The sequence below is a fragment of the Netta rufina genome (assembly GCF_964035555.1).
Source record: "Netta rufina genome assembly, chromosome: 4".
NCBI classification, from domain to species: Eukaryota; Metazoa; Chordata; class Aves; order Anseriformes; family Anatidae; genus Netta; species Netta rufina.
In genome coordinates this window covers 52,516,694-52,529,709 of record NC_140127.1, presented here as the reverse complement: position 1 = coordinate 52,529,709, position 13,016 = coordinate 52,516,694, and the positions used below count along the sequence as shown (strand labels likewise).

The 13,016-nt window shown below is 40.8% G+C and overlaps 1 protein-coding gene across 2 annotated transcripts in view; it reads left to right on the top strand.

Moving 5' to 3' along the window:
- The window catches only part of LIMCH1 (LIM and calponin homology domains 1), a 172,317-nt gene that overhangs the window by 92,461 nt on the left and 66,840 nt on the right, over positions 1-13,016 (top strand). For both annotated transcript variants that reach the window (XM_084286398.1, XM_084286397.1), the window contains exons 4-5: positions 6,781-6,887; positions 10,263-10,293. In XM_084286398.1, the coding sequence (XP_084142524.1) occupies positions 6,781-6,887; positions 10,263-10,293 (138 nt within the window). The remainder of the gene's footprint in view (positions 1-6,780; positions 6,888-10,262; positions 10,294-13,016) is intronic.

Sequence of the window (13,016 nt, the reverse complement as noted above, 5' to 3'; positions counted from 1 at the left end):
CCCATTTGTATAATGTTTTATTTGTGCCTTCAGGGATAATGAACTGATGCAGCAAGGAGAAATCTCAGGACCTGCTTAGCTAGTGACTCATAGGGTCTGCTGTGTGCTCCTGCTGCGTGCACCCCTCCCACCCCCCCGTGGTTTGCTTTTGCCTGTCGAGTTGAAAGCTGCTCTTGCTTATGTTCTTTCTTCCTCCATTTATATCATACAGAGCTGCAGAGATTTTGAGCTCATGTTAAAAATTTGCAGAAATAAGATACATCATCCATTTCATTCAACACCCAGGTTGCTCCCCATACCCAGCATGAACTTTTCACTACCTGCCCAAGACATGCAATGCCATTTTATATTTTGTGTTTGCCTTTTGTTATGAATACAACCATTCCTTTGGGGGGACTTTGGTTACAACCATCATAATGCCCTGGGTCACCTAAGAAACTTACAGATGTGTTTGAAATTTGTTAAAGGGCAAAGATTCCAAAAAAGAAAATCACCCGGTGGTGAAGGACAGATTTAGGAAAACAACAAAGGATTTCTTAAGACTGAGTACTGCTGCTGGACTTCTGATTTTCTCAAAGAATTGCAAGCTTTTAGTTTTAAACAATGTGCTTTTTGATAGCTGAAGGACAAGTGTACTCACAACTTGGTCTGTGTAATGCTGTTCATCTGTTTTGTGCTTGTTTTTAGATTCCCCCTGCCAAGTCTCATGGCATGGTTTTGTTTTGTTTGAATTACTATTTTCGGTTGAAATACTTCATTAATGTACATTGAATGTGCTTCTAATGATTGGAACTATCAGCAAAAGATGTTGCTAGATGCCAAAATTGCTAAGAGCAGCTCTGGAAAGATAAATGGAGCATCTTCCTGATCTAGGCACCTGTAGCTTTTAAGTATGGTTGGAAGCAGCAGGGTTTAAGCACCTTGATGGGAATTTGGTACTTCCAGCTACATCTTCAGGGTCTGGTATAGAATGTGTCCTAGCAGTCCTAGGTATTGCTTCAAGATTGCTTAGAGCCACCTTTGGGGTTTCTGCTATGTTTTGTGTAGGTGCAGCCTGCTCCCAACAGACCCACTTTCTTCACGGAGCTTTTAATTTTTTTTTCCTTTTTGGAGAGAATGGAGCAGGGCTTGAGGAGACACATCCCTTCCTTGTCGACTGCCCAAACAGAAGCAGAAAAAGGCTGGCTTTTCTTTGCCAAGACCGTCTGTGTTGTCTTTTTCTGAGCTCTTAGAGGTACTGTTGCTGCTGGCGCTCCAGGCAAACTTGGCCCTCTTCCCTGCTGTTCCTGTAGCCCTGCCTTCAGAGGCGTACAACTTCACCTTCTGCCACTGTGTTATTCTTCTCATTTTAATCTAATCATCACTGTATTTATTCTCTGGCCGTATTTTTTTCTCCCAGGGGCTCACGTGATCGCACACGGTAATCATTTTCCCCTTTGCCCTTCTCCTGTTTTCTGTCTGTCTGGGTGTGCTGCTCTGAGGAGGGAGAAGAGCTGCAGTACGACAGCCCACTCCTTCTGTTTCCAGTTGCCTTTCTACCATCCTTTTGCCATCTTTGGGGTGGTATCTGGGGCCGAGATGAGGTGGTGAACTGTAGTGGGGTTTTTGCAAGTGCCTGCTCGCCTGGCCATCAGTGCTGCCACTGCAGATCCTGCTGCCCTGGGTCAGACGGGTGGTAGGGACATTCTTCTTTCCCTCCTTGCTCCAGGGTCACCCTCTGTTCTTCCCCACCTTGCTTTTAATGCTGGCTACTTGAGGCAGAAATCCTGTGGGGGTTTATGTAGCCTTAAACCCACACCCTGTAACACTACTGTGGGGTTTTTCTTCAGTGCTGGTGTGGTGAGGCCTTTACCTACAGGCTTCTAAAGGGATGCAGCCTGGCTTGGAGGGCATCGCTGCCAGCCCACTAACTTGAAATCTCACAGAAAGTGGTGTTTTGTGAATGTGTTGTTCACAGGAAACATTTTCCTGTATGCAGGAAAGCATACTCTATATACAGTAAAATATACATAGACGTTCTCAGCCCTTCTCATAGAAGGTCTTCCCTGGTGGACACGAACGTTTCATTCAGGCTGTGAATCGGTCGGGACCCAGTGCTTTTACGAAAATAAGCGCTCATCATTAATTATTTACATAAAATGGAAAAATGAGGGAATTAGGAAGAAATGCTGAGAGTAAACACAAGGCTTTTAAGAGCCTGAATTCAAAATTGCTCTGAAAAGTGGTTTGGAAATAGATATTTTTAGAAATATCCAATTTATTCTGGAACAGGGAAAATTTCAGCATTCCAGAGATGAAACATGCCACCTGGTTGTCTGCAGCTGTCCTGCCAGGCAGCTCGGGAGACCGCAAACTTTGGGCTGTGACATGCATTCGACACAGACGTATAGCTGGGGTTTCTTTTGTTTGCCCTGCGTCTATCTGGGTATCTAATCCGGGCCGTGTTGTGGTACATCTGACAACCGATCATTCCACAGCGATAAGCCGCGCTTCTGATCTGCAGCGTGGATCCAGCGAGAATACGTAGTGTGCTATTGTGGCAGATGAAAGCGGTGGAAGTGGGCCAAATTCAAGCTGTTTTCCATTGCATCTGATCAGCAGATCCTATGGAGGGAATTTGCCTGCTGTGAATATTTGATTCTCGCTAGCTTGAACTATCTTGTGTGCTGGCAGTGCTACTGTGTGAATTTGCGGTGGCTTTCCAGGGTGTCTGTCCTACACAACTGCCAATTTCTGTTGTTTTTTATGGGATTTAGGATTTTGTGCTCCACTTTGTGTGCAAGGAAAATAACCCAAAACTATACAATGAACATTTTTTTCAATCTATACGTTATATACATTACCCATCTTTTAAAAAACAACCCCAAATATTATAAGTGAGTATCGTAATCTCCCTCCCTGCACCTTTATGGGGGTGCAGTCCCTCTACCTCCATTCCCGTATGCATTATCTATGGTTGGTTATGCATTATGCTGAAAGGGTTTTGTAGAGGTGAGGCTGTACGTTGCACACCCATGCAAGTTGCACCCTCATGTGAGTTGCACACCGGCGTGTATGGCCAAGTGATGGTGTTGCAATGCAGCATGAGAGCAGAAGCAAACTGGGGGCATGTTCAGGCTTTTATTCCCTTCTTCCCAGGGTCGGGGCTGAGCTTCATGCTCCCTGCTGACCCCGGGAGCCAGTGCTCTGCACTTCTGATTGTCTATCCTACCTCCTTCCCATCCCTTCCTGCTGGGCCATGGCAGTCTTTGCCCGTGAAAACTCGTTGTCTTTTGTGTTGGTTAATTTTTCTGTTCTGAAATCATGATAGCAAAACATTTTAATTGATAAATTTTGCATTTCCAACATTTGTGAGTAAGTTTCATTGCTTTTACAGTGCTGACCTAATAGCAACTGTCAGGGCTCTGCTTAGGCAAGCACAAATCATTTAGTTTTCAACTTGTCAGTGTATCCTGTGCTTTAGCCAGTGTGTCCTTTATCTGTCACTACACTGGAGCATTTGTCTTCTGTAAGCAACCTGTTTATAGCTTAGGTTATTTTACAGATAAAAGCTGCTTTTCTGTTCTAAAATCTTGTACAGCTTGCAAAAGAAATTTAGGCTGTAATCTTCCTCTGGGTATACAAAGGACAAAACGAGAAGATGCTTGATTGAAGTGAGTCACTGACTAGTGGTGTGAACCAAAACCACAAGAAGGCAGCAGGAGACAGTTGTGGGTCCCCCGGGCATGAAGGATATGATGTGCTGACCAAGCAACTGATCCTCCATCTGCTCCAGCTCTGTGACTGCAGCCAGTAACCGCTCAGAGAAAGGCATTATCATCTCCCTGTAAGGTATTAAGAAAATTGTGTGTTACTGCCTTGTAGGAGGGACCGAATTCTGGTCCTGTGCCCATATGTGTATGGGGCAGGGAGTGTTGTTGTCTTTGAGCCCACTGTAAAAGACACCGCCCTGCTAACTGAGGCAGCCCAGCTGACTGGGCTGTGATCCTCGCCACTGCACTGTGACCCACTTGCATGACCCATTTAACTTTGCCAAGTTGTACGGAGCTGGACATGCACGCTAGCTGTGTGTTTTCAGTCCTTTATTGAAGGTAAAAAGGGATATTTTAGACACATCGCTGCTTGTGTGCAGCATCATGTTTTTTTTTTTTCCCTTTTTAGTTACTTCAACAGCAGCAAAGAAGCACTGCTTTACAATAGGCGATTACAAAAAGTGAGCAGGTAGCGCTCACAGATAAGGAACTGTATTTTCTCTCAAAAAATGCAAACAAAATCTTCTGAGAACTGAAGAAATCAGGACTTGGCCAGTGAACGGTGTAGTAATCCAGAGAGAAGGCTTTCCTGGGAGTGGGGTGGTAATGATAAGACTCCTTTCCCCTTTTAGTGATTTAAGAGTGCTGTTCTCCAGTGTCTTAATGGAAGTGACAAACAGAAGTTTCAACTGTACTGAAGCAAACCAGGAAAAACTTTTATAGTATTATGAGGTACATTTTGGCTTGGCAATAGGCAGGATAGACAGGTCTACCTGAATATCTACCACTTGACAACAGTTGTTGTTGTTGTTGTTTTATCCTTTTAAATAAATTGCCATTTTTAGGACCATTGAGAAATAAATACTCTGAGACTCTTAACAGAAGTGAAAACTTCTTTCTGTGTTCAGTGATTGCATCTTGTTGACATGCTTGGTTATTTGTGCCAATAATAAGGGGCCAGCTTCCGAAGGGCTATGGTGTTAGTGACTGCTGGCAAATGTTATTTTTATGATGACCATCAAAATGAAAGCACGTACAAAAGCAGGCATAAGGTTGTGACACTGTGATTTTTATTTTGAGAAGCGGACATTTGTTCATCAGCAGAAGAACTGAGAGCCCAAAGTAAATTGCTGCCAAATGACTGATATTTTCATTCCTGCTTATCATAACTTGGATGTGAACTTTTTGGCATACGGATGGGTGCAATTAGTTATCCCCAGAGTTTCCCCTCCCTTGATTGTTTTCTGAACCTATTCGGTTACTGTGTCCTGTATGTCCTCTGTATTTTTGTTAGGAAATGTTGTTGGGAACTTCTTTTTTCAAATGCTTTTGCATTTTTATTAGATTTACACATCGCTCCACCCACCATTTGGAAATGACCAGAACTGTCCGCCTTCAAAGGCTAAACACAAGAGTTATTCATGTTGCAGTTGGAAATACTGCAGAAAAATTATCATGCAAACAGTAAGCCAGATGGAGAATTTTACAAGCATCTTTTCATGTCATGAATGATGCTGTCTCTCTAGGTTATGGGCTTTCTGCTCTCCCGACTGCTGTTCCTTTCCCTCTGGCTCCCCTCCAGAGCTGTTAAGTTTCAGCCAGGGAAGAAAGGGAGATTTGGACTCCTCTAAATTTCCAGGTCCGTATTTTTTTTGCGGGGTGGCTGGTGACAGCAAGCTTTGTGTGCGAGGCTACTGGCACGCAGGGAACCCTCGCGATTAGCATGCTGATGGCTGCGCCCTGGCAGCGTAAAGGGGCTGCGTCAGGAGCACACCAACAAAAGCCTGGCAGCAGACGTGGGGACAGCTCTGGGCTCCTGCTGCACGCAGGGGTAGCCGGGAGCTGAGAGCTGCCCGGTCTCTTCAGGCCTTTGCTTCCCAAGTTTTATACAGGTGGGAGTCTGTCCTTCAGGTGTCCGCCACACACTGTGGGGCTTCTCCTCCTAACTGCTCACAGGGCAGGTCACCTCCTGCTGGAGGTTTTAGATGAGAGGCCCTAGAGGATATCAAGCTGTACATTATATGTCCACACCTGTCCACACACGTACCATTGCAGCTGCTGAGATAGCAGTGTACACATCTGGTAACTTGTTCACTTGATCTTCAGCTCTTATCTACATACATGTAAGATAGCTTCACTAGTTCCGTAAAGGGGTGGTGATGTATGTGCAAATGTGTAAGTATAAAATACACATTAAACACCTGTGCACACATACAGATTTAATCCCTCTGCGCAAACCCATGTGCCATCAGCCCTCTTTGGTTTGAAAGAGGCTTGCATCAGCTTGGGCTTAATTTCAGTTATTGATTAAGGCAACAGTAAGTCAAACATCAGTAAGTTTGATTATTGATCATTGATTAATGCAACAGTAAGTGTAAATCCTCCATGAATGGTATTACAAAGTTGATGTTGCTTCTGCTTACAGACACTGGTTATCTAAAGTATAACTTTAAAATTATTATTTGTGGAGGGAGTACCTGCCTCTTTTCCCAAAGAGATTTTTCTGACTGCTTAAGGTCAGAGGGGCAAGGAGATGTTTGTGGGAAATAGGAGTAACTGGCTTGTGTTTGTATTGACATGCAGAACGCTTTCTGAACAAACTGTTTGCTTAATTGGTGAAAGGACGTTCATGTTCCATACCTGCCTTTCCCACTTGTTTCAGAAATCCAGACATTTCTTTTCTGCCTTGTAACATGCTCGACTTCTGTTGGCAGCCTACAGCAGTAGGTGGGGAAATTATCAGGGCCTTTTCATGTAAAGAAGTTGCCAACATCTGGGTTTGGAAAGAGAAAATTCAACAAACTTGTTGCTGTTAGTATATATATAGTTTGATTTCACATTTATCTGGTTTTCAAGCACAACATATACTGTCTTACTGAATTATGTGACTGGCAATGGCTTTAGTTCTTTGTCTAGCTAATGATGCGACTCAGTGAGCTGTTACTGAATTAGGGAGATACTGGTTCAGTAAGATTACCTTTTCAAATGAAGAAAAGTTAGAAGTAACTTTTTTTGTGCCTTGTTTCAGGACAACATCATCTTATTCTTAAGAGGCTGCAAAGAGCTGGGACTTAAAGAATCTCAGCTGTTTGATCCTGGTGACCTGCAGGACACATCGAACAGAGTGACTGTCAAGTAAGTACAACAGCAGTTTGTGTTGAGCATGTTACACTCTCAGATGCATGTGACTAGATGATAAATATTTGAGGATGAGCAAATAAGGTACAGAACTGTCACATGTATAAAGCAAATAAGCTGAGATTTTTGAAACTTCCAGTGCTGGGAAGAATACATCATTCTCTTCAACAGTTTTTGTCTATGTGTTATTTTTCCCAAAGAGATCAACCACAGTTCTTTTAAAATACTGATTTAGTTCAAACAAAGAGACTGTGTGGGACTTACAGGGTTTGTGAGTTTAAATTGATAGCATTCTTAGTCTACCCAATTTATGAACAATGTAGGCTGTGGAAAAAAAACACTGCTTTGTTATCACAGATTAAACTGTTTTGAAGATGCGTTATAAGACATTTATAGGTCTCAGACTCAACAAGGTGCAGACAATGAGCATGGTCTGTTTATTTTCTATCAAGAACAATAGGTTGTGACACGGCATTTGGGCTGAGGATTTCTGTCCAAACTTCATGAACTGGAAACGCCACAGTTTAGATGCCACACAGATTACCACACACATATCAAGAGTTTTTTCTTGCTAATAACTAATCTAATAACTAATTAATAACTAATTCACTCTTTCTTTCTTTCTTTCTTTCTTTCTTTCTTTCTTTCTTTCTTTCTTTCTTTCTTTCTTTCTTTCTTTCTTTCTTTTTTTGTCTGAAATGATTTTAAAAAATTAAAAAGCTCCAAAATTAATAGCTTTTTGCCATGGTTTATACACATCCCTTATAGCGAGGTGCTCAGACTCTAGTGCTTGTATTTTCAGCATTTTATACTACAAAGTGATGTGAAGTATGGATATGAAATTGGCAGAGAAAGAATTACTGAGTAGCTTAAGTTTGCAGAGAGCAGGCTTCAGTCGAAGTCTGTGCAGTCATGGAGGTCTTAAATGGAAAATGATCCTTTCAGGGAAGATGTTGCCATCGTGTAGGAACAGTCAAACTCCTTTTTTTACTCATTTATACAAGTGCCAGTCAAGTTCCCCACCCCCAAAAAGCAAGAGCACCCACTGTGTTTCATAAAATTAACAAGATTTTTAGTTGTTTTTGTCATGAAGTTTTCATGAATTCTTCAGGTCTGTCATGTTATACTAAAAAGTTATTGCTCCACAGACAAGCAAATACTGCTGAGTTGATTGAATGGCCTTGGTTCATTTGGCCAGAAAGATTTGGCCAAAAAAAATCACTAATGAAATCCTGGTCAGACATATCCATTTTAGCAAAGTATATGGAAACAATTTACTGAATTTCAGCGGCATTCTAGGTTTTTTTTTCCCTTCTGGCACTGAAAGCTGGGCAAGTTTTCTTGGTGTTCAGCACTGTCTGGGAAAATTCAAAGGTTCTGAAAAATCAAACTGGCCACTTTCCTTGCTTTGAGGAATAGTCTCCCGCTTTTTGCTCCTTTCCAAGTTTCTGGCTCCAAGTCTGAGGCACTTCTTGCATGTACATACCAGTAGAGTACACAGCACCAGAGGGGACCGTGTAATGAGCCTGCAACGAGGTTTTCCCAGCCTAGTTCTAAATCTGGTAATCCTGCCATGAAGGAGGTTCCTCGTCACGTCCTGTAAAATCATGGCAACGAGTGGCTGGAGAGAGCTGCAAAACGACCCCTAATCTCCATACAAAACCAGAGATAAATGGTTGTTATAAGAAGCTGGATCTTTTGGAGGTGAGGAGAGCAGAGCAGCTCGGAGGAAGCAGGTTGGAGGCTGGGGCTCGCATGCAGCTCCAAGGAGAGCTGTCCAGCATGTAAGCAACTTCCACCAGGAGTAATAAACTGCAGAGCTACCTTGGCCCTCAGCTGTGTACGATGCTCGATAGATGTGAAGTGTCTCACTGGCATGGATTTTTTTCTCCCATCAGCTCTTCAGAGAAAGCAGCTGTGGAAATGAGCCAAATGTTTTTCTAGTACTGTCCAAGTTCATGCTGAGTAACCGAGAGAGGTGTACAAGCCAAGTCCATGACTTTTGTAGAGAAATATGTTCAAGACTGTCTTCTGCTAGCTAGATCTCAAGTATGAAGGTGATTTTTCCCTCTTCGAAGACTTTTTTTTTTTTTTTAACACAGTAAAAAAGGTATTTGTTCAGTGGTAAAGGACAAATATGACATTATTGCACATGATTAATGTAATGACAGTTCTTAACCTTTTTTCATATAGGTGCTAATTGAAGTAGGTATTAGATCTATTTTCTTTGGATCTTTCAGCTTATAAAGGTTATGAGCTAATGCTGTAAGGAATTTCTTCTTGACTTGTTAAACAAGACCTTTTTCCACTGCTATTTTATTAAGAAAAAATAGTACTTTTTTTTTTTAGCATGTAGGTATTGATGGATAAAATTTTGGCTTGAAAAAGATATCAAAAGTTCTTCATTTATGTGTTGGCCTATATTTAAGTTTTTGTTATTCTCACAGATTTAAGTACATTCATTTTTGTTTTTGTCAGCTAACCTTTAATATTGACGTAATGTTATAGTAGACAGCAATTCCGTTATACAATAATCAGGAGACAATCTGTACTAAATCTGAAATACTCATTTATTTTTTAGCATCTAAATGTGATACACATTTCCTTCATTCTTTTTTTTTAACGGTTTCTCTGCTGAATTTTGAAACGTTGTTTATGTTTGTGCAAACATTCTGCTGTGTTGTTTCTAACAAACTTACTCCCTTTTTGATAAATGTTAGTAAAAAATAAATTGAGAAGGATGCCTATGTTGAGTCTGAGTGCTCGAGTATACAGTCAGACAGTAGAATATGCTTTCCTCAGCAGGCTCTGTTGTAAGTGGCAGGATCTTTATTGCTTCACGTATCTGCTTTGTTCTTTGTGGTGCTTGTTTCTACAGAAACACCTGCTATATTTCATTAATGCTTGGTGTTGATTTCCTTGGAGTCATATGCATGTTCAGTTGCTTTCAGAATCTGTATGGGTTGCATGATTTACCACGGAGCAGAACCTGACTATTGGATTACTGCAGAGTGGATTTTAGCAGTGAGGTCTTTGGTCTTCTTTTTTGAACAAATCAGCACCTCTGTTTAAAGGAAATATTCTTGGCTCTGTCCTACTTTACTGTGGGACCATTACAAACTCATTTTCTTTTGTACTTCCAGAATTATAATTTAATGATTGAAGTAATGGTGACAAAATACTCCCACGTTATGAATAAATGAATGTGTGAACTACATCTTCTTAGCTTTCATGTGTTTCCAGCCAGCAGAAGCATTCTGCAGACTTTTGTTAGGGAAAACATGATCTGCTGCGTACATGCTCTTGAAAAGTGTGTCTGTTTTCTGATTTTTTTTTCCTCTTTCTTTTTTGTGTGTGTGCGTGTGCAACCAGGAACATTGACTATAGTAGGAAGCTGAAAAATGTAAGTACATGACCTGGAGTATTTTTTTTTTGGTCTGGTTTACCTTGTATTTGTCCTGAGCTAGAACAGCAAAAACCCTGTATAGCTGAGTATCGCTGAGAGGTCCTGAATACAAATCTAACTGGCTTGTTCTGGAAACATAGGTAGAGCAGCTATGGCAAAGCAGCCTTACAGGAGAAATAAAACAGAGAATGTCTGCTTAGATAAAGAAATAAGCAAACTGATCTCTGTGCTGTCTACTGTGGGACAACTTTCAGTGGGAATGGCCTGACTCGCCCATGAAGCTACTGCTTTGAAACCTTTCATGGCTATATAGACATAAAGTGAATTTGCACAAAGGATTTAAAATGAAGCAAATTACCTTTCCATCTGCATACAAATTTTCTATGAGATTTGCTAGCTTTCTTGTTTTTCTTCCAAATAAATGTTTTCCCAGAAAGGCTAATTCCATTTAACTTTAATTTCTTGCTGATTTGAACTAATGGCAATGGTAATGGATTCTGTAATTGTTAAGTGGAAAATAAAATGGCTAAACTTTGCTGGACTCAGAGTTAGGTATTCTTCTAAAGCCTAGCAAGCACTAGCTCCTTAGTCAGCTGTAAACTGCTATAAATTCAATTTTATATTTGGCTTACATCCCTATAAACTGCTAGGAAATGCCAAGACCTTTTCCTAATAACTTCGCAAGCCAGTAATCATGACTGCAGGTTTAAGAAAAGGAAAGGAAAGGAAAGGAAAGGAAAGGAAAGGAAAGGAAAGGAAAGGAAAGGAAAGGAAAGGAAAGGAAAGGAAAGGAAAGGAAAGGAAAGGAAAGGAAAGGAAAGGAAAGGAAAGGAAAGGAAAGGAAAGGAAAGGAAAGGAAAGGAAAGGAAAGGAAAGGAAAGGAAAGGAAAGGAAAGGAAAGGAAAGGAAAGGAAAGGAAAGGAAAGGAAAGGAAAGGAAAGGAAAGGAAAGGAAAGGAAAGGAAAACTATTTTGTTCTGCCTTTCCCACCATCATTAAAGTAATATCTTCTGCATCTGACATGCAAAGTTGTAGGGGAAGAGTTCAGCTTTCAGCATTTTAGCACTCTTCTGGGTGCTGGCTATGTGTATTTGTATAGATGTGTCGTTGCAAAGGTAAGGTTTCAAAAGTGTTCTCCACAGTGTGTTTGCGGGCAATGTGTACTTTCCAGGTGCACAGTACTGCAATCTCGGCTTGCAGCCAATTGGAATTGCTTGCAAATGTGTCATTATTTTTGGGGAAAAAAAAAAAAAAAAACAACAAAAAACATGGATAAAGAAAGGCAGAAGATAGAAGGTGACCAAATGCTAGCAGAAGTAAATAAAAATCCCACAACCTTCATCAGAGAACGGAATGGCTGAATGAATTGGCCAGCTTCCTCGTTGCTAGGAGTGCTAGATTGGCAAGTGTTTCCACTTAACTTGAGAACATGTACAGTAAGGGATCTTTACATAAATTTGATGTTCTGTGTTGAGTAGTGATGGTTGAAGGAAAATTGTTTAGATACTTATTTTTTTCAAGACAAAAAAATGAATATTGACAAAACCACCTTGTTTTCCTCAGCACAGTAGTATCAATTTGGATATAATCTTAAAAATGAGGAAAAAAAATTTGAACTGTATAAAAAACTCTATGCAATTAATTTAATGGCATATATATTATTTATATTATGCACGACGGTTGTGTTTTTAAACAGACAATCTGCATGCCACATGCAGTATTTTCTGGCAGGGCCTCAGCTGAAGTGCTGTGTGTGACTTTGGATATCACACTTGTAGGAAGGACAGAGATGGTAGAGAAAGTTGGTTGAAAAAGGATAATCAGGAGCCTAGTATATGTGACTGAGGAGGGAGTACTGAAGGAATTGAGCGCATGTTTTAGGGAAAGGTCTGGCAGAGATGCCTGTCCCCACCACCCCCATAGGTTTTCTTGTAGCCCTATTTCTTTAATTCGCTTTATAGTATAAACTATATGGGCTTGTCCCATCAGTACATAAAGTAATGTACTTCCATTTATTTCACTTTATAAGATGATTAATGGCAGCTATTAAAGGCAATTATCATTTATTATTGTTTGCACATCTTTTCCACATCAAACTATTTCCTGATTGTTCTGCAGTTAAATACTTTGCTATGTCATGGAATAGCCAGAAGTAACGAGCACTACATGAGAAAATGCCATAAGTTCTGAGGTGGTGCTTTGATATTTTTAACCAGTGCAAAACACAGACATGAATTTCCTTAGATGAACAGTTTCCAATCCAAGTTGCTACTGCACAGGTACCTTTAAAGATATTGCAGCTAGATAAGTGGAGACACATGTGGGTCTAGAGGACTGTTTGCTTTCCTTGCGTGACCTCAATATTGGTGCTTTTGGAGGTGTTGGATGTGACCATCCTGAGCCTCTTAATTTCTCCTTCCCTAAAACAACTGCAGACCCAGCCATGTCAGATCAGATTTCTTTGCTACCTAAAGGAGTGAGAGGGTATATAAACATTTGCAAGTGCAATTCTTGGCTTGTCTTCTGTGCTAGTTTTGAATTGACTTTGGAATTACGGATAGACATCGTCAGAACTTGAATGCAACCACTAACTCTTTCCAGTTTAGTGTAATGGAAACAATCAGATGCTCGTGGTTTTTGATTAATCTTGGGCTGAGCATTTTTTTAAGCTAACAGATCGCTGGGAATAAATGTTCCTGTATCAATTGATAAACTATGTTA